Source organism: Lampetra planeri, chromosome 53, assembly GCF_965212315.1.
Source record: "Lampetra planeri chromosome 53, kcLamPlan1.2.h2, whole genome shotgun sequence".
In the NCBI taxonomy this organism is placed as follows: Eukaryota; Metazoa; Chordata; class Hyperoartia; order Petromyzontiformes; family Petromyzontidae; genus Lampetra; species Lampetra planeri.
In genome coordinates, this window is record NC_136159.1 from 2,378,548 (window position 1) to 2,399,731 (window position 21,184).

Consider the following 21,184-nt stretch of genomic DNA (forward strand, 5'->3'; position numbering starts at 1 on the left):
TGTGCATAAATATATATATACTATAAACAGCTCTTTGATTGGTGGAGACCTACTGCCGGGGACGGAGAGGGGAGGGGCCTAAGAGAAAGGGGGTCAGGGGAGGGGCCTAAGGATATGGGGGGGTGGTCAGGGGAGGGGGGGTCAGCGGTGGGGCCTGAGGGAGGGGGGGGTCAGGTGAGGGGCCTAAGGGAGGGGGGGGTAAGAGGAGGTGCCTAAGCAAGGGGGAGGCACCGATAGTTAAGGGGGCTGGCTACCTGGCTGGCTGCCTGGCTACCTCAAGTCAAGTTATCTTTATACAGGTAGGAACAACAGGTTCCACACTGCCCACCAGGGATTATTTGTCTATCTGTCGTGCATATTTGTCTGTCGTGCACGAATGCGCTGTCCAACCAAGTTTCTACCTGCCCACTCCGAAGGAACGTGTTTTGTTCGTTGTTGCCAGCTAAAAGGGTAAAAAAACAATTATGCTATTTCGCTGTTTGCCTTTGTTGCGAGTGGACGTGAAGGTGAGTGACTTTAGCAACTGTTGACGGAGTCGCACACGTAGTCACACCCGAATTAAATTTACATGTGAAATATAGGATATATGTTGCCATGACATCCCATATTCCAGTTTCTACACACATCTTGACGCACATACTTAAAACTCATTTATTAAGTAATCACCAACTTGTAACACCAAGTTTCAGAAGAAGCAACCATTACAAGTCCCCACTTTTAAATACGATGTTGTCATTAGGCTGTTTGCTAGTCATCACAAAATGTGTTTTTCAAATATATTACCACTAACACCATATGTGACTCATGGTATGACTAATACCATCTCAACACAAAGCATATAGAGCAGCTCTTTATGTCTGTCTGAATACAATGCCAACCACAAATTATTTTCACGTAAAAATAATTAGAAACAACTTCCCATCGTTCACTTGCCACATACAACATTGTAACCTCGGTGACCAGTTTAACTGAACACGTAGGTTGTCACATTCAATATTAGTTCATAATTGAGATGTGGGTGAGGCTATGTAGTGTCAACTTTGGCTGTGTAAATTGTTCTTTATATTGTTTTGCTATGTAAAATCTGTAATTCTGGAATGCTTTGACGTCAGCCAGCCAAAGTCGCGCTTAACAAATAGCGTCTGAGCTCCAAGGGCTTCACTCGGTGGGAAATAAACTTCTGATTCTGATGAACTGACGTGCTAGAACGCGTGTTCACGTGACAATTTTGATTTGTTTGTCTGCGTCGGGTGGCAAAGAGGGTTTTTTGACAACAAAACTTGAAAATCATTACATGGCCTAATCCGAACATCTAATACGAGTCTAACTTTTAACTGACACCTGTAAAAATGTCAATACTGTCACGAAGGAAGTGGCGAGGCAGATAAAGCCAATCACATTCAGGTAAAGGCACAAATCTGGAATTTCTCACGCCACTGCTGGTAGGAGACACCTCCACTACGAGGAAGTTCTAGATAGCACCCCCGACACTCCTCGAGTAAGCACGGTATTTGGTCTACTCTTCCACGCTGACGTCTTGAAAGAGATGGACGTACCCAAACTTTATCCCACTGCTCGCGACATGTTGATCAATTGTGGTACATGCGTTTAGAATGCTGAGTGGAAAGATGCTGGGGTTGGGTGGATTTGAGAAACTTTCCCCGGTCTTTTAATTTCCGGGATATGGAATCGAACCTGCTGCCTTTGGATTGCAAGTCACAGGATGGCCAAACATCACCAGTGGTGCGTGACACTTTCTATTCATTCGATGTCTCGGGCGCAGGGAGGGATTAACGGCACACACTTTTTACACAACCTAACCCGAAACAAAGCAATGATACGAATCATTGGTCGTGAAAGCCCACGACGTAAAAAATGAGTGAGTCATAATCTTGGCAGCGAAAAACCTACGTGTTCAGTAAATATGTCGTTTTCACAAACCAATTACGTATCAACCTATCCCATTGAAATGCATTTGCAAATCCACTGCTGCCTGCATATTGCGGGACTCGGTGGAATGCGACCTGTCCCCACTACTAGTATTTTAACATCGGATTTTCCTTCCATTCGGGCAAACCTCCCAGCTTTTTGACAACGTCGTCATTGATGGGCAAACCCCACTTTTGAAAAAAGGGGACCAGATTCTTGTTGACTTGCTTCGAGAATGTCTCTGCCCACAAATTCATCTTTCCTTTGTTGTCCAACCCTTTGGTATCGATGCGTTGATATGCAGTGAAGATCTTCATGAATGCTTCCCACCCGAATGCCTCCTGCAACTATAATCAAGAGAGAGGGGCGACGAGAGAGAGAGAGAGAGCACACAAAGGGTTAGCAAACGGCAACAGTCTTGGCCAGCAGGGCCAAAAATACTAATTTGTAACGTGCGCAGTATTCATTCACTCTCACTTTCGAGAGATCGTTTACTTCAAGGACCGGGAAACCTCAGACAAGCGGGAACACAGCCAGAACTGGCCCCAACATTTCCCAAGCTCTGCCATCCTGCATTGGTACGCTTGACCAGCTCCACCAACGTGTGTTCATACGTGTGAGAAAAAACAAACCCCAGGGCAGTTCCGTGGACAAGTGGATTTCAGGATCTCCACCTCCCGCGGATTACGGGAGCGGTTGCAAACCGCGGGCGCGCCGCAAACTCTTAGGGTTTGTAGATCACCAGGAGCACAGCTTATTGGAGTTCTGATGTTACTTGCGTTGGAGACCCCGGCAAGAGTGCACGGTAATTGTGCTCCAGGTGCAGTCCCGCAATTGTGCTCGCTCACGCCACTACCGGAGGAAGGGCTGTCACTGGAGGGAGCTCTGGTGAACACCCTTGAACATTTTTGGCCTATTCCATCCACGCTGGCCAGACGTCTCGCAAGTGGTGTGGAGCGCCCGCACTTTAGACCCATCGCACGCGACCCGTCCATCGACCTGTGAGGTCGCGCGTTACATTCCGCTGGGCGGACGGAAACGGAGGGATTTAAGATAACTCGCCCAATTCTTTCAACCGCTGTGTCCGGGAGACAGCGGCTAGAGCGAGCGCAATGTGCCAACCGCCCGCTGCGCCACCCGTTGGCAGCTCCCCTCGACGCTGTCGCGTACCTGGAGGTAAGTCTCCAGACACGTCCACACGGACCACGTGGCCAGCTTCGAGCCCTTCTTGAGGTGGTCCTTGATGCGCTGGGCCCGTTTGGCGGGCTGCAGCGCCGCGTGCGCTTTTTCCCGCGCGATGCCCAGCACCGTCTCGTGCACGTACGTGGACCACAGGTTGGCGGTGGCCTCCGTGGTGTGCGGCGGGAACTCCCAGGCCGCCCGCTGCTGGTTGTGGCCCAGCTCATGGATCGAAGCCCACATGCCCCTGATCATGCACTTCTCGTCAATGATGCCCTTGATGCACGACACGTGCAGCATGATGGGATATCCCGAATGCATTAAACCTGTGAAATAGCGGTTGCGTTTAAATATGATGACAGAGTATTTTTTTGTTGATGCTGCTGCCGTGTTGGGCAGTCGTGCACAAGCACAATTAACAAAAATAACTCAATACATTCATCAACGACGCTGGCCTTAAAAAATATTTAATAGGCGACGTTTCAGGAAGTTCCCCTTGTTCATAACACAAATAAAGAGTCTAGAGAGATGATTTAAACAAATAAAACATCCGACTGCAATTTTTTTTAAATACACATGAATTGTTAGCTAACAGTAGTTATTGGGTAACAACTCTTTTAATCATGAAAACAAATCCTAAATTAAACTAATATATTAAAAAGTATATTTAATTAAGTAGAACGTGTTGTCTATATTTATTTAAAGTTGCACATTTTGATGTGACGTCAAATTTCTCAACCCCCCCCCCCTTATCACACATCGTCACAAATGTTTGACCCCCCCCTCCCCAGGTGCGTGACGTCATTTATGGACGGCCCCAAAGACAGAAAGACGCACGGAGACAAATACGATGACACGCGAGTTTTCAAAGCACGTTGTAAAGCATTGCATTGGTATTACCTATAACAATCTGGACATCGGCCACAAATCTCTCTGGTCTTGAGAATGGAAATGGGGTGGCAGACAAGGTGGCAACGGCTTGCATGATATTATTCCACATCTTCATCAGACTCTCAGGGTTGTTCACCATCCTCGCATCGGTGGACGGGATGGTGAGGATGACGTTTTCGTTTTCAAACTCGGACCAGGGCGCCGGGTAGTGACGGATTGTCTGCTGCCAATCTGCCACGCCGGTCTTGCCTGTGAGAAAGCGCGCACAGGGCCTGTGTTGAAACAGTCATTATAGTAATACTAATTGGCGGGTTAAACGTGGTGTTCGTGGCTTTTGAAAGCGCAGTTTGTCGCTGGCCGCTTATAAACTTAGAAAATAAATTACAAGGTAAGGCCCACTGAGCTATATAGATGTTTTTCAGAAGCGACCTGGCCACAAATGATAGCTCAAAGGAATGGCTCATCACGTGGGCATCTACAGCAGCCAAATACTTTAAACGCGTGTCTTAATTCTAAACGTGGAGGGGAAAACCGGAGGACTTCCGGCGAAAAATTTACACGACCAGGGAGAGAATATGTAAACTCCAGATATACAGGCGTCAAGGTCGGTAATCGAACCCACGACCTCCTGCATACCAGGCGAGGTAGTTAACATCTCGCCACCGTGTTTGCTCCATGATGCAAGTCTCCAACTCTTATTATCAACTCTAGCTCTCTTGCCTCTCTTAGTTGCTGTAACAAAGAGGCATTGCCTTTAATCAAACCTCGTATATTACTTGGGTCTTTCGGTAAAGTCACGTAGATAGGTATAAATAAATAACAAACAACAACAAAACTACGACGTTTCGATCGCAAAACAAGCGTTGAGGCAGACTGTTTTAAAGGTTTTCCTTTATAACCTTTTTAAAAAAACCTTTAAAACAGTCTGCCTTAGCAGCTGTCCCCCTGTTTTTTCTTCCTGATGACCACCGCTTGTGTTGCGATCGAAACGTCGTCGTTTTTTTGTTATTTTCTTAGAACCTATCTATGTGACTTTACCGAAAGACCCAAATAATATGAATTCCTGCAGTCACGACAGCTTTAAGTCAAGATTCAATCCTTAGATATATACACATCTTTGGGCCTGTGCTCGGCAACTGTGTTACACGTGGGGGGGGGGGGGGGGGGGTGCTGGGGGTGGAAGCGGCGGGGGGAGGGGGGGCGGACGGGGGGGAGCGGGCGGGGTAGTAGGGAGTGGATGGAGAGGGGGGGGGGGTAGTGGGGAGTGGATGGAGAGGGGGGAGGGGGAGTGTGCGGGGGGAGTGGATGGGGGAGGGGGGGCATCGGGCGGGGGGGGAGTGGAGGGAGTAGATGGAGCGGGTGGGGGGCGATCTCACCGAGCTGGAACCAGGGAGCCTGCACCGCCCCGTCCACGACGACATCCACCGCTCCCAGTTTGCTTTGCTTGGGCACGACCACGTAGATGAGGCCCCCCCAGCACGAGCCGACCTCCAGCGTCTCCTGCTGCACCGGGAACCTGCGGGTGATGGCCGGGTGGCGCAGCACGGGCTCCTTCTTGCCGAAGAGCACGTCGGTGTGCGAGCCGATCTGGATCTGGGCAGGTGAGAGGGAACGGGTCAGCGGCAGACGACAAGGGCTGAACCCCCTCTGGAGCAAGGCTACTTGCGGCATGGGTGACCTTTCTTGCCAGAATCAAAATATAACAATAGGTTTCTACCATTTGTGGCAATAAAACAGGTGTGGTAAGACGTTTAAACAAAAATAAGATTTTTTTTTTCAAGTAATCATGTCTGCATTAAGCACACGTACTTTTGGTGAACTTGCAAACAAAAAGACATGCTCTGATACTGACAATGCGTATGCTATCAGAGCATCTTTTTTGTTTGCATGTTCACCGCATACTCTGATAATATGTGTATTCTCCTTGAAACTGATTGGTCCACACCAGAGACAGCTTTCTTTTGAGTCACGTCTCATTCGGGGTGAGATGCTCACCCCGAGCTCACATTACCCTGATAGTGCATTGTTTTTGGGCTGTACGGCTTTTGGCGTCCTCTGGTTAACAGGCTAAAAAAAAGCTGTCTCTGGTGTGGACCAATCAGTTTCAAGGACAATGCATATATTACTAGAGTGTGTTTTTTTTTGCATTCTGACCACAAGCATTGTGGTTAAAGCAGACATGATTCCTTGTAAAAGGTTTCAGTTTGGTGTTTTAACTTCTTAACACCTGTTTTGTTGCCACAAAAAAGGGGGAAAACTTATTATCGGTAAAACCTATTGTTATATAATGCAACTACTACTAACTACTACCTTTAAAAATTTTACCCAGGTAAGGCCCGCTAAGCTGTGTAGCTCTTTTTTACAAGCGACCTAGCCACTGATAAGCAAGTGGCTCATCATCGCGTGCATTTTTCATTTTTAGCATCCAAATACTCTAAAACGCGTGATGTTGATTCTAAACGCGGAGGGGAAAAACCGGAGGACCCGGAGAAAAATCCACGCGACCACGGGAGAGAGAGAGTGCGCCAACTCCAAATATACAGCAGCAGGCATCGCCAGGTTCGGGATCGAGCCCACGACCTCCTGCATACCAGGCGAGGTAGTTAACATCTCCTAGCCACCGCGGCGCCGGCGTTACGCGTGCAACAGGGGAAGAACGCGGGCGCCAATGCACGTCTCGCCGTTCGTGCGGCAACACCTGCAGGCCGCCCTTGATGTGGGCTTTGGGCACCGTGATGCGGATCGTCTCGGCGGGAGGCGCGTAGAGCCCGGTGCTCCTCCAGCAGTCGCTCTCTGTAGCGCACGCACAGACAAAGACCGTGCCACGTGTCGCCTTCTCGCCCTCTGCGGTCTCAATCTTCGCTATCTCTCTCTTTTAAAAAAAAAAATGTTTACGATCAGTGGAAACAAGAAGATGCTCGGTGTATTCGGCACTTTGCTTCGTTCATCATTTCGTAATTTTTTATTTTTTATTTTTAAACTTAGCTCTGGCCCTCCTGCTCCTTGCGCTCAATCCACGCTTTCGCTCTCTGTCTCTTCTCGCACCGGAACAAACTCCCGCCCCCTCCCCGCTCCACATTGAGCAGTAACCTTCGCTCACCAAGTTTCACTGAAAACTCACTTCTTGTTACCCCTAGCTCACCCCACGACCCCCCTTAATCTCCCCATCATAACCGCCACCGTTACTTTTCCCTCTTCGTATTCTCATTACATGGCTTTCACTCATTTCTCATTCATTCATTCAATCCATTCATCATCATTTACTATAATCGATTTCGCTTTCACCGAATTCACTCATCACAGATTCCCCCCCCCCCCCCCCCATTGTTTCCTCTAATCCATTTCACTCACCACATGTCCACCATTACATTAATATGTACCAAGGCGCTATGTCAATCATTTTAAGATAAGATGTAGCCTTAACACACTGTTGTGGCAAGTGCTGCTAGCGAGTTCAACCTACAAAGGCCGGCACGCCAAACGAGGGGGTGACGTGGCAAGTACCACGCCTGGCCACCTTTGCTTCCCTAGTTGGCGATGTTTACACACCGCACCAAGTACTCATTTGAGGCTGAGTCGACTTAGAGGAGGCCCAGGACGGGTTCAGATAATCGTCACTGGGGTTGACCGAGAGGGGGAATCGAACCCGGGTCGCCGCGTTCGTAACGCGCACGCGCACGCACGCACGTGCACATGCGAGAGAATTGGATATGGGCGGTGACGCGGCACGGCAGGAGTGGCATTCGCCGCTTGTTTGCAGAGGTTCGCGGTTTCTCGAATCTGTCAGGCCGCCCTGGTTAATACTGCGGTGGTGCCTGCTGTATTTACTCGTAAAAATCTGCTTCACTCCCGCGGTGGGCGTTAAAGATCCCGTGACGTCACGGTCCAATCTTGCAAAATGTAAAAAAATTGCACGGCAAATTACTTAACCGGGAACACACAGAGCGATAATCGCCGACTACTGGCAGACTGATGCCCCCTTGTAGGCCGGTGTTGAGTCACAATGTGCTGCGCAGTGTCAGATGTCACTTGGGGTGCCCTTTCTAATGTGTAGAGATGAGATGTGACGCAAGTCACTTGCTCCCTGTAAAGCGCTCTGAGATATGTGAAGAAGGGTAGCTCTTTCCAACACAACTAATGAGCGGTTATTCATAAAAACCCAGAAATCTAAGTGTGCTTAAAGAGTGGCTAAGAATGAGATTGTCTTGTATGTCGATGTGGGTGTTCTTACCATGATTATTCCCATCAATTGTGACTTGCATCACACCTAGAAAGACAAAACAATGCATTAATGCACACATTGTAAACATTAAACTCGACCACGTCACATGCGCTTAAGTTCACTTGCCAACTCCGCTGAATTATCAATGCAGGAAACACCCTCGGTTAAAGGCGCGCACGAGTTTTGTATCGAAAAGCCACGTGGTGTAATTAATGGGAAATGCGGGCCATGTGTCCTCGAAGCGAGTGATGGATTGAATAATTGTATCGGAATAATTAAACATCTCCTTTTATAAATCTTTGTGGATCTGGGTGAAAAAAATGTAAGTTCCAATCTTTTGTCCCCTCCCCACCCTGCATTTTTTTTGGGTGGCTCAATATTTTTTCATTTTAAAAATTGTGTTTAGTTATAAACATGGTGAAGTTGCAGCGATGCATGTCGCTTGCTTTTCTCACGCCACTGCTGGCGGGGGACCTCTAAAGGGTACGGGTTATTTGGCCTTCTCTTCCACGGTGAACAGATGTCTTGGTTAAGGTGGCCATGCCCGCAGGCGAACCTGTTGATCGACTTACCGTGGTGTTCCCATTCATACGACTGGGTGGAAAGAGACCCCAACTTGCCCCACTGTTTCAGCGGTCGGTATGTGCCGGCGTTAAGGCTCAAACATTTGCTAAATTGGAAAAATGACACCGCAAAATTGATCGTGATTTATTGTATACACATAGCAGAAATCATCGACACCCCCCTATTGGCAGACTCGTGCCCGCTTGCAGGCCAGGCGCTGAGTTACCTTGTGTCACGCAGAGACAGCTGCTACTGGGGGTGCCCTTTAAAAAATGATGTGTTGAGATGGGCTGTGATGTAAGCTATCATTTGTGGCCAGGTCGCTTCTGAAGAAGAGCTATATAGCTCAGTGGGCCTTACCATGGTTTCGCTTTTATTTTAGTTTAACATATAATTACAAAGCCGGTGCCTGTCTCATATACTGATCTGCATGGGCACTTAGGAGCTCACGGGATAGGATAGGGAGACACGCTGATGGAAGGGAATTTCAATTGAGCGTCACGCTTTGTTGCACAAGGGTATATCCTCTCGAGAGCGACCGTTTGTAATTGGCCAGAGAGGACGCGTTTACCTTTTGCGGCGGTTTTCTTTATGGGTATCCCAGGGAACTTTTGGCCCAGGTTGGGCATATTTTTCTCCACCTTGACACCGTTTCTGTAGATGGCGTTCGCGAGGGCCATCAGGAATCCATCGGTGGACTTGAGCTTGACGGGAGCATCGTGGCCAACGGGTGGCAGCTTCGCGCACGTGACGATCTGCCGGCCGACTTGCTGGAAGGGCTTGAAGCAGGCGTCGTCATCGTCGCCGTGCAGCAGAGGCATGTAATCTTGCATCAGGCACGTCGACATTTTCTTCAGCTCCAGCGGATCTCCCGCGTGGTTGTGCACGAGGTGCTTGACCAAGTGGCACGCCGCGTAGCGCACGTTGAACGGAGCGGTGCCCTCCTTGAGCGCGATGGGCGTGAACGTTCCGCCGCTGATGCCAGCGCCCAGGATGCTGATGCCGAACTTGTTGACAATTTTGTTGCCCGGGTTTTCGGTCAAGACGGACTTCCCCGGGTTCTTGGAGGCCCACCACCAAGCGTGGCCGCCGATCATCAGCCCGCCGCCCTCCGCGACGAACTCGTGCAGCTCCTGGGCTGGCAAGTTGATGTAGGCGCCGCAGCAGAAGACGCTGAGGCCCGGACGGAAGTCGGTCGCGGCACTGGAGAAGCCCGCTTTGCCGAGCATCTCGTTCAAGCCCTTGACGCCGCTCACACCGACCTTGCCGTGCCTCTCCGCGTCGAGCCACCGCACGGCGTTCAAGATGAACGGCCTCATCGCCTCGGTGCCCATCTGCCCCTCGTGGCTGAGCACCACGACGCGTCCCTCGCCGTAGCGCGCCGCGGCGATCAGCGTGCGGTTGTTGAGGTCTACGACGACGGGGAAGGCGGTGGAGCCGTGTGCCACCAGCTGCGACGGGTTGCCCTCGACGGTGAACGCGGTGACGCCGGCCACCAGGCGCTTGTAGTCGTTGGTCCAGTGGATGTTTTGTCTGCTCCGGATGAAAGAATTGATTTGTTAAATTTCGATTTAAAGCTTTCGTGACTGCAGGGATTCATCTTCTTGGTTCTTTCGGTAAAGTCACGTGACTTTACCGAAAGAACCAAGACAATCGATTTGTTGTCATTGTTTATGTATATTTTATTTGTTTGACGCTCGCGAATGGTGGCCGTTCACTCTCTCAGAGGGAGAAAGAGAGAGAGAGAGAATAATGCAGAGGTGTGGGAAACGATAGTTAATCCCGCAATTCGTATCATTGCGGGAGTAGCTGATACACATTGCGGGAGTAACTGATAATCTAGCCAGACGTTTAGAAAAACAAAACATGCGAGAAATTGGTATTCATTCATTAATTCCCCCCCCCCCCCCATTAAAGAGATGACGTCAATGCTCACGTAAAAAAAGTTAAATTATCCACGAGTGTAGCGCTTTAATGCAGCTATCAAACGACACGAAAGTGTCATTATCTTGTTCAAATAAAAGTGAGAGATTTCCTGCACAAACGAACATTGCTTTTCTGAACTGTACGGCGCTGAGTCAGTTCGGGTAAATGTCAGCATTCCCATGGCGAAGGCGAGTCTATCCATAGGACAAAACACGACTGACGTACCCACAAAAAGTGGTACTTATTTTATCGACCCCAGAGGGAGGGATGATGATGATGATGGGTTGAGTCACCCCATCATCATCATCACCCCCCCCCCAACCAGGATTTGAACTCGCAACCTTCCGATTGCGAACCACTGAGTCACTTACGGCGGATACATATTACCCAGCGGGGAGGGAGTGGTGGGGCATATGGTCAGCGGATTGTGAACTCTGACACCCGAATTCCATCCCCACCCACGGCGAACATCATTGACAATCTGAAGCGGTCCTAGTTACCCCGCCTTTCACCAACCAGCGCTAACCAGCGTGGTGAAGTATGGTCAAAACCCCCTCATGGCCAGCGCAGCGTTGAGAGGCCTTCATCCAGCAGTGGATTGACAGAGGGGTATCGAGTATTGTTGCAACTCATACTGTCTTACGCGTCGCTATTTGCAGAATAGTTCTGGAATGAACAATAAAGGAATGTCGTCAGGTATCCTAAACTAACTAAAATACCAGCTAAGGCCCATTGAGCTGTGTAGCTATTTTTTCAGAAGTGACTTGGTCACAAGTGACACCTCGACGAAGTGGCTGATCACGTGGACATTTCGAAGAGCCAAAGACTCTGAATGCACGTTGATTCTAAATGGCAAAGGGGGAAAACATCCGAGGACCCGGAGAAAAATCCACGCGACCACGGCGAGCGAGAGAGATAGAGAGAGAGAGAGACACGCAAACTCCAAAATATACAGCAGGCATCGTCAGGGGCAGGATCGAACCGACGATCTCCTGCAAACCAGGCGAGGTGGTTAACATCTCGCCACAGCAGCACCAGAATGTGCCAGTCGCCTGTGCAATTTCTCACCTGAGAATAGTGGAGTTGGCAGGGATGTACTCCTTGATCTTGAACACGCCCTTGTTCGCCGTGTGCGCCATGAAGTAAACTCCCGCCACGCCGCTGATCTTGTTGCCGGGAAAGTGGCTTATGGCATCTTTCCCCTTGTTGTGGCTGCCCCAGTTCCACGCCTGGCCCCCGATCAGCAGGCCGCCCCCGCTCTTCACGAAAGCCACGAGGTCACGCGCCAGCTCCTCCTCCTCCTTGCTGAACGAGGAGAAGGTGGTCGTGCAGTGGACCGCGGCGCTCTTGTCGACCTTCTCGGAGACGCCGGCTTTGATGCCGTTCCCGTCGAGGATTTTCTTCAACCCCTCGAGCTTGTGGATCACGGACACGTGACCGTGCGGCGCCCCTTGCCTCAGCCACGTGACCGCGTTGACGAGGAATTTGGCGAACTTTGGCGACTCCAGGTAACTCTCGTGGCCAAGCGCCACGAGTCGCCCCTTGCCGTAGCGCGACGCCGCGATCAGCACCTGGTGGCTCCCGTTGACCACCACTGGGAACGCCTCGTCTCCCGTCAGGAGCAACTCGGAGGGAACGGCGTTCCCTTCGAAATCCAAGCTCGCGATGCCCTTCTTCAGAATCTCGTAGGCCCGTTGTTGCTCCATTGTCCTATAATAAAAAAAAAGGCACGCGCGATTACGCGGGCGGGCGGGCGAACGATACACGGGGGGGGGGGGGGGTCGCAATCGAGGAGTCTTGAAACGATGACAATTGGTGAATCCGTCTCCAGCGGACCGCGAGCGATGAATGCACCGATCGGCACGCGGCAAACGAACACATCGCACGGCGGCCTGAGGTCACCGCGTGGTACCATTTGCCGTAGTTTCTCACTTTCAAAAAAGGCAAACGCGCAGCCCTGCATTTGTTCGCCACGCCACTGGAGGCGACTGCTGCATAGAGAGCATTTGGTCTACTCTTCCAGGCTGCCTGGTGGACACAGAGTCTGGGGGAATGAAGAAACTCGCCCCATTGTGTCCACTGCCGTGCCGGGCGACATAATCGAACCGGCGACCTCTGAGTTTGCAAGTCTCAGTGCGCTATCAGTTACACCATAGTGGTGGCAACTCTCTTCGTCTCTCAGTTAACAAGGCAAACACAAAGTATAAACACTATGGGAACCTCATTTGCCAGTAAAAAATATGATAATTGGTTCTTTACCCTTCTATCTGGCAACAAAAAAGGTGTCAGTTTTGTTGCCAGATAGAAGGGTAAAGAACCAATTATCACAAAGTATAAAACTAAACTTTTTTTATTTTAAAATTTTCCAGGTAAGCCCCACTCAGTTCCACAGCTCTTTTTCAGAAGTGACCTAGCCACGAAGTAATAGCTCAACGAAGTGTGGCTCACCACGTGGATATTCATAGCAGCAGGCAAATACTCTAAGCGCGAACATGCGGCGTCTAGTGCTGCACGTGTCGATGTGGACGGCAAAACCGGTAACCAGGACTGTCGTCTACGCTCCTTCGATGGGGGAATAGCGAGAGAGAGACACGCACACTCCAAATACACAGCAGCAGACGTTAGGCTCGGAATGGAACCCACGACCTCCTGCACACCAGGCAAGGCAGCTAACATCTCGCCACCATGGCGCCCAAAGAATGCTCATGGCAACCCGAGTCACGAGACGGCTACTGCAGAGTCGCGACTTGACCTACTTGCTGCTCGTGGAGTCTGCGTCTCGTCCCCCACGGCTGCTGCTGTTGCTGCTCGGCGCGCTTTATAGAGCACGGTGCGGCTGGCTGGCTGGGGGGAGGACGGTCCCCCAGTCACACCCCTGCGTTGGGAATGACGGATGGGGTGAGGTGGGAGGCTGCTCAGGTGATGTGCCCCCCCCTCGCCTCCCCCCGGCTCTCGGCACCTGCCGCAGGGACAGGTGTCGGCTGCACGGCGCGCGCGTTTCTCGAGACTCGCAGCGCAGCGTTTGGAGACGCTCGCTTCCTCCGCGGGTGACATCGTGACTCAAATGATGCTTCGGTGAGCAGACATTTTAATGATAATGATATGAACTCGCGACCTTTGGACGTGACAGCCCCCGTCCGTCCGTCTTTCACTCCCGCCTGCCAGCCAGCGGAGCCAGCCAAACTTGTTTTCGAATACACCTCCAGTGTGATGTGTGTGTGTGTTTTTGTTACATTGCCATGGCGCATTTCTTCATTGTCTCAACAGCTCAAAGCGACTTGCATCACGCACCTCCGATTAGCACGGGCGGCCACGTGCGGTGCGAAAGAAGTTCAACATGCGTGCATCACATCTCATCGCACACATTCCAAGGTGACCCCCAGTGATGGCTGTCCTTGTGCGTCACAAGGTGGCACGGCACTTGGCCTGCGAGAGGACATTTGTCTGCCAGCAGCTGCTGCTCTCTGCTGTGGAATCCAAATTGAGTAATTGCAACGCTGCCATTGAAGACGAACGCGTTTGTGTTGTGTCTGTGGGTCGTCTCGCTGTACACCCCTATCAACGCTGTAGTATGCAAGAGTGTACAGTGGTAACACATGTCTTACATCGAGAAAGGCTATATGGGCTTGTTTGAAAAAATACGATTATGGGAAGGAATTTCAGAGTGGAGCAGTGCGATGTCAGAAGCATGGAGATTAGTATTGTGACCTGCAGTGTGGTGGTAGAGGTGAGTGTGTACGTGGGTGGGTGAGTAGATGAATGGGTGCGTCAGTGAGTGTGTGCGTGGGTGGGTGAGTAGTTGAATGGGTGCGCGAGTGGGTGGGTGAGTAGTTGAATGGGTGAGTGAATGTGATTGAGTGGGGTGAATGGTCACTCTTGTGAATTCAATTATCCTTATAGCCTCCTGAGTTCTCACTTGGATAAACAAATAAACTTGAATGTGAGTGCGTGAGTGCCTGTGTAGGGGTGTTACGGAGGGGCTGTATACAATGGGATCAGATGGGAAAGAAACACAGTGGGCGTGGCTATGTCGGTGCACGGGCAGGTGCTCCCAGCGACGTCCGCATCGGGCAGCCTGGGGGGCTGACTCGGAGCTGGGATCCCCCGGGGCCCCACCCCTCAGCGGGGGGTTTGGTATAAAAGGGGATGAGCCGGAGGGCTCGGGGAGATATGTTAAGCTAAACCAGTGAAGACCGAAGATCGTCCAGATAGAGCCCTGGACTCCCCTGGATCGTCGCCCTTATCAGGGCCGCACAGGACCGAGCCAGCGGCGTGGTCCCGAGAGCCAGAGCCGGTGCTCTTATCAGAGCTGGTCTGGGACTCCGGGTACCGTAAGCCCGACTTACCAGTGTCGGGCCAGATAGCCTCCCCTAGCCCGTTAGTGGAGGACTAGGAGGTAGGTTAGGCATAGCTAGCAAGTGTATCCCCAGCTAGCCGGGTGAGGGGGCCGATACCCCCTCCAGTGTTGTATGTCCGTGATTGTGTCAACTGACGCGGAATAAATACGTGTGCCTCCAACCCCGGCGTCCAAGAGTCCTCAACGATATTACACCTGTGTTGTGACTTGGCGACCCGGGTTCTATTCCCGCTCACGGCCAACACCGGTGACAATTATCTGAACCGATCCTAGGCCTCACCTAGGTCGACTTAGCCTCAAATGAGTACCTGGTATGGTGTGTAAACATCGCCACTGGGGAGATAAAGGCGGCCGGGCGTGGTGCTGGCCACCCACTCCCTCGTGTGCCGTGCCGGCATTCATAGGCGCACGCTAACAGCACTTGCCCCAACAGTCTGTTAAGGCTATCTTTGTATCTGTCTTGCTGCGGAATGAAACAGGCTGAGAAGCCCCTGCGCTCGTGCTTGAAGAAGAAGAGGAAGATGACACCGAGATGCAAAATGCCCCTGTTCTGTCAGAAGTTAAAATCTCTTCAACATCGTCATGAGCTCGGACCGATCCACCGCTGGATGAAGGCCTCCCAGAGCCACTTGCCACCTCTCGCGATCCTGCGATGCAACGACCAGAATATTTACGTAGGAATCCGATGAGCTATGAAGCTGTTGTATTTTTACCGATTTCCAGTCGGACGACAATCCATCGAGCACCTGTCACACGGACCGATCTCGTCGCTCAAGGCGGGTGCGAATAAACACAGCTGACATTTATGGAGAGAATTTTTTTTTAATTCCGTGCGACCAGACTGACTGTCCTGACGTGCTGTGTCGATCTTCACTGCTTCTCTCGCCACGATGCACCAATGTCAATACAATCGGTATCGCCCAAAATGTGACGATGTGAGTGAAGATGAAACCGATATTCTTCAAACCGATATACGGTGTGGAGGGTACGCCGATAGTAGAGCGTGGAACAAGAAGAAAAGAGAAGCCAAAATCGGTACCAGGCATTCCTTTAACGTATCGGTATGGGGCGGAGCGGTGGCGCAGTGGTTAGCGCACTTGTACTATGCATCCGGTGACTTGAGTTAATTCCCAGTTGTGGTCTTGGACCACATCTCCTTTACATTTACCAACCGGCACTGACCCACGTAGTGAAGTATGCTCAAGCGACTTCCACGACCAACACGGCGTGTGGACGCTGTCATCTAGCAGTGGATTGACAAAGGACTGATTCATTAGTATGTACTTTCGATACCCAGCGTATAGAGCTTTTGGGGTGTACATTACGCACACTGATAATGACACATCTCTGGCTTTAAGCAACCGTTTGAGATGCACGTTAGATATTTTGGGCGAGCCAACGTAATTATCTGGCCACATTTGTGTCGTAAGACCATCCACCACCCGACATCACACATTCAATTGACACATGCGTATGCGTTAAACGAGCCGTTTATTGCTGTTTCAGCTCACTCACTCACCGGCAAGTTGAACGCTTATTCTCACAGCCGAACGTAGCAATTAGACACGACCAGCGCTTCATCGCAGACCCAATCACCAGGACGCCGAATATTTCCCCAACCACTCCCAAAGCCTTCTCACCATTCACTACCACCCGCTCTCTCGCGTGCATCACTTTGCGCAAACGGAGGCGGCCTGTGTACACGAACGTTGTTTATTTGCCGATGCATGTACGTACGTACGTACGTTTAACTTTTTTCGCACCGTACGTAGCCAAATCGTGGCAATGCATGCCAGCTTTGAGAGTCTATTTTGTTTGTTGTGGTGGTGGTGGTGGGTGGGTGGGGGGTGGTAAATTACACTTTGGGTCTTTAACCAAAAAGCCCCTTTCCGACGTGGCCTTCGGGAATTCGCACTTCACGCCACCAACCCCATTCACTGCCGCAGCCACATTCCGAAGGACCGCGCCTCGGCTGTGCTGCAGCAGAAGCACCCTAATTGCCGACTCGCACCAACCTATCGCTGCTTCGCACGATTCGGAGACACTTGCAAAGCGCGCACATTCCGAGCCCGGCTGAGATGTAACAAGCGACAAGAACAAATGTCAGCGTGGGGTGTTAAATGTCGCGACGCAGAAATAGCACTCCGGTCGAAAAATAACGACTTTAAAGACAATTTCGGAAGTTTAACCCATATTGGGTTGTGTTGCAACTGCAGTGCTCTAATGGTGAATAATAATTGAGCACATTTGGTATTCGCGACATTCCCAAAGCACGGAGCATTTACGAGGGTGCTGTTTTGTGGTTCAGAAACTCGGCCACGACCGTGGCTTGGAGTGCATCATTTATTAAGCAGCAGTGGCTCGTCGCAATGCAACACGTGCACGCACTGGATTTCGACATCCATTGGTCTCGCCAGCTGCGACGCGGGTCAAACATCGACACCGACAAAAGGAAACGGAAGCGAAAGCCGAAAAGTGTGCAGAGGAGCGCGTGGAGACGCACACGTTGACTCCTCCACTTACGAACACTCGACGTACGAACTTTCAGAGATGCGAACAAACCTGTCCGTACGTCCTGTTGCCTGTACACCAGGAGAGGTAGTTAACATCTCGCCACCGTGATGATGATGATGAGAGAGACGCAAACTCCCACATTTCCAACAGGCATCATCAGGGTGGGGATCGAACCCTAGACCTCGTGTATACCAGGCGAGGTAGTTAACATTTCGCCACCGTGATGATGATGAGATAGACGTGAACTCCCAATAATACAACAGGCATCATCAAGGTGGAGATCGAACCCAAGACCTCCTGTATACCAGGCGAGGTAGTTAACATCTCGCCACCGCGATGATGATGAGAGAGACGCAAACTCCCAAATTTTCAACAGGCATCATCAGGGTGGGGATCGAACCCAAGACCTCCCGTATACCAGGCGAGGTAGTTAACATCTCCTAGCCACCGCGGCGCGCTTTAATTCCCAGCGTGCATCTCTCCACGTCTCATCCGCGCACCTTTCAGTTTTTCCACCCTTCACATACTTTTCCTACCAACGACCGCGTTTTTGAGCCACGCGTGACAGCAGGCAGTAGCAGTAGTTAGTAGTAGCAGTTAGGAGTATACGCACCGATTGAAAACGTTCATCGTTAGGCACATTTTTCTGTGTTATGACGTTCAGCTATAAGCAAAAAAAAGCAAGCACTTTCGAATGTCCACCATGGGTGTTTTGTCTCCGCACCGTGTTGTGGGCATTTGCACAATTTTTTTTATTCACGAATCACGCACGTGCTCGCGTTTCTCGATTCAGCGATTTGAGCAAAACGACGGCCACGTTCGCTGACTCCACAGACACTGACCGCAGGGCTGTGTTGCATTTTAGCAACAACTCCCCGTGATGGCGGTGGTGGTTGGACAATGGTGATGCTCTTTCAGCAATTAACGCGTTTCGGTATAAATAGGGCGACAGTTGCATGAGTCAAACCACTCTGGATCTTCCTGTCTGCAGCATCTACTCCACCATGAAGAAGGTATGGTGCTTTACATGCACCCACTGCACGTTTTCCCGCCGCGAAATATGTTCATTTCAGAAAGAGAAAATATTTCGGAACGTTAGTTATGTTTGTTCGAATTGATATTCCGTTTCGAAAATTGCTGAATGATCGTGAAATATAAAAATAATTTAAGCTGCGTTAATATGGAGCAATTTGCTACGTTTATTTATAGCTACAGCTATCTCAATGGGCATGTCTAACTAAACTAAAACTTCGTGAAACGTCGTGAGAATTTGTATTGTTTTATATTTTTATTATTTCCCTTCTACGTGACTTTACCGAAAGAACCAAGACTATAAACTAAAACTATGAAAAATAAATACATTTTATTTTACCAAGAAAGGCCCACTGAGCTATGTAGCTTTTTCAGAAGCGATCTGGCCACAAATGATAGCTCAACGAAGTGGCTTATCACGTGGAAAATTAACAGCAGCCAAATACTGTAAACGCGTGATGTTGATTCTAAATGCGGAGGGATAACCCGTAGAAGCCGGAGAGAAATGAACGCGACCACGGGGAGGGAAACACGCAAACTCCAAATGTACAGCAGGCATCAGGGTCGGGATCGAACCCATGGCCTCCTGCAGTTAACATCTCGCCTAAAACGTATCTGCCTGCTCAACAGCATTGGTTCAAGCGCTCCCGACTCAAGCTGGCGAGACACTGAGTGTCGAAACTACTTGTGATTCTTCACTACGTTGTTGTTACATTTGTTATGCAGGGTTCGTAACGCTTCTTATTGCACCCTCCAGTGGCATGGGGTGAAAAGTGGGCCGGGGATTTTGCCCAATCCTGGACCAGCTGGGCCCTTAATAAACTTAATAAACGAACGAGTGATATTTTTTAATAGTCGATACACGCCGAAGCATTATTCCCTGTATCCAGGGCCGAATTGAGGTTCTTGTAGGGCCCTAGACACTTCTGTTTCGTAGGCCTTCAGTGTAAATGTCTCCAGTTGGTACTGCTGCCAGCCCATGTCACTACTACCGCCGCTGCCACTCGCTTGTTCCACGCGTACCTCGTCCAGCCGCTGGACAGATGTCGTTATTGTTTCGTCTGTGCCCTAATTCGACGGGAGCGCGCTGCGTGCCGCAGATACGCAAATTTAATTGGAAACACGGTGCCTAGTCTTACTATAAAAAAAAAAATATTCCAGAATATATCTTGGTTACATTTTTTTAATCGTACAAAGCAAACAAAAAACATGGTAAAACATTATTTTTTCGTAGGCCCGAGGCACAGTGCGTACTGTGGGTCTATTAGATAATACGGCCCTGCTGGCTGTAACCAGGGCGGCCTGCGCGATTTCAACCGCGAAAACTCCGCCACAGGCTGGTTGGGAGGAACGTCCCCCTTGCATTACGCGCGTTACAGCCACCGTTGTCGAGACCCGCGCTGTTCCTCTCGCGTGTGCGTCCGCAGATCGTCTTTTTCGAGGAGCGAGGCTTCCAGGGCCGCCGCTATGAATGCATCCAGGACTGCCCCAACATGAGCACGCACATGACGAGATGCAACTCGATCCGAGTGGAGGGAGGCGCCTGGGTGCTGTTCGAGCGACCGGACTACAATGGTAGCATGTACATCTTGGAGCAGGGCGAATATTCCGACTCCCAGCGCATGGTGGGCAACTGTGAGCGGATCGGATCCTGCAGGGCAATCCGTGGCGTAAGTTATGGGCAATCCCGCCCGTGTGGCTTAGTAGTGCGTTCTCACGAGATATTCGGTGCCGATTTGCCCCGACTTTTACTCCAAAATCTAGATTTGAAGCTTTCGTGACTGCAAGGATTCATATTCTTAGGTTTTTTTCGGTAAAGTCACGTAGGTAAAAAATTAAAATTAATAAAAGTAAAATAAAATAAAAATTACGACGTTTCGGAGGCAACACAAGCTTCCGTCTTCAGCAAGCGTGCTGTGGCGGTTCCACCTGAAGACGGAAGCTTGTGTTGCCTCCGAAACGTCGTGAATTTATTTTATTTGTATTTTATTTTACTTTTATAAATTTAAATTTTTTACCTACGTGACTTTACCGAAAAAACCCAAAAATATTTTACTCCAAAATCTCTGCGCCCACTCACGCTCTCGATCCTTTTCCCGTCTTGCTTTCCCTTCACTGGAACAAACTCCCACTGCACTCACCTGCTTCTGTTCCTCCCGACAGTACAACAGCGCTCGCAACCGGATGAAGCTCTACCAGCAGGATGACTTTGGAGGCCAGGAGATGGAGCTCACCGACGACTGCTCGAACCTGCCGGACCGCTACCGCCACCGCGAGGTGCGCTCTATGCGCATCTTGGACGGCGCCTGGGTGGCCTACGAGGAGCCCAACTACCGCGGGCGCCAGTACCTGCTCGAGCAGGGCGAGTACCGTAGGTGCAGCGACTGGGGCGCCTCCAGCCCCGTGATTCAGTCTATCCGCGGCATCAAGAAATACTGAAGTCGCGCCGCGTGCATTCGTCTCGGGTGAAAACCAAAAACTCCGGGTTCTCCCGTGCGCGCGCGACGATGCTGTGAACGTAACGTTTCGCGGAAATAAATGAACCTGAATTGCATTTAGCGTCTCGGTTT

The 21,184-nt window shown here is 50.5% G+C and overlaps 2 protein-coding genes across 2 annotated transcripts; one reads left to right on the top strand and one right to left on the bottom strand.

Annotated features, from left to right (window-relative positions):
- Positions 1–637: 637 nt before the first annotated feature.
- Positions 638–13,540, bottom strand: TCAF2 (TRPM8 channel associated factor 2). The gene is made up of 9 exons (XM_078617427.1): positions 13,468–13,540; positions 11,780–12,421; positions 9,357–10,318; positions 8,231–8,266; positions 6,698–6,792; positions 5,376–5,592; positions 4,009–4,248; positions 3,100–3,434; positions 638–2,276 (listed from the first exon to the last, which is right to left on the bottom strand). The coding sequence occupies exons 2-9, from the start codon at positions 12,415–12,417 to the stop codon at positions 2,037–2,039; spliced, it is 2,763 nt and encodes a 920-aa protein (XP_078473553.1). The 5' UTR covers positions 12,418–12,421; positions 13,468–13,540; the 3' UTR covers positions 638–2,036.
- On the top strand, positions 13,204–21,073 carry LOC144734803 (gamma-crystallin S-like). Its single transcript, XM_078617185.1, has 4 exons — positions 13,204–13,248; positions 13,979–14,083; positions 20,042–20,284; positions 20,778–21,073. The coding sequence occupies exons 1-4, from the start codon at positions 13,204–13,206 to the stop codon at positions 21,051–21,053; spliced, it is 669 nt and encodes a 222-aa protein (XP_078473311.1). The 3' UTR covers positions 21,054–21,073.
- Positions 21,074–21,184: the final 111 nt, after the last annotated feature.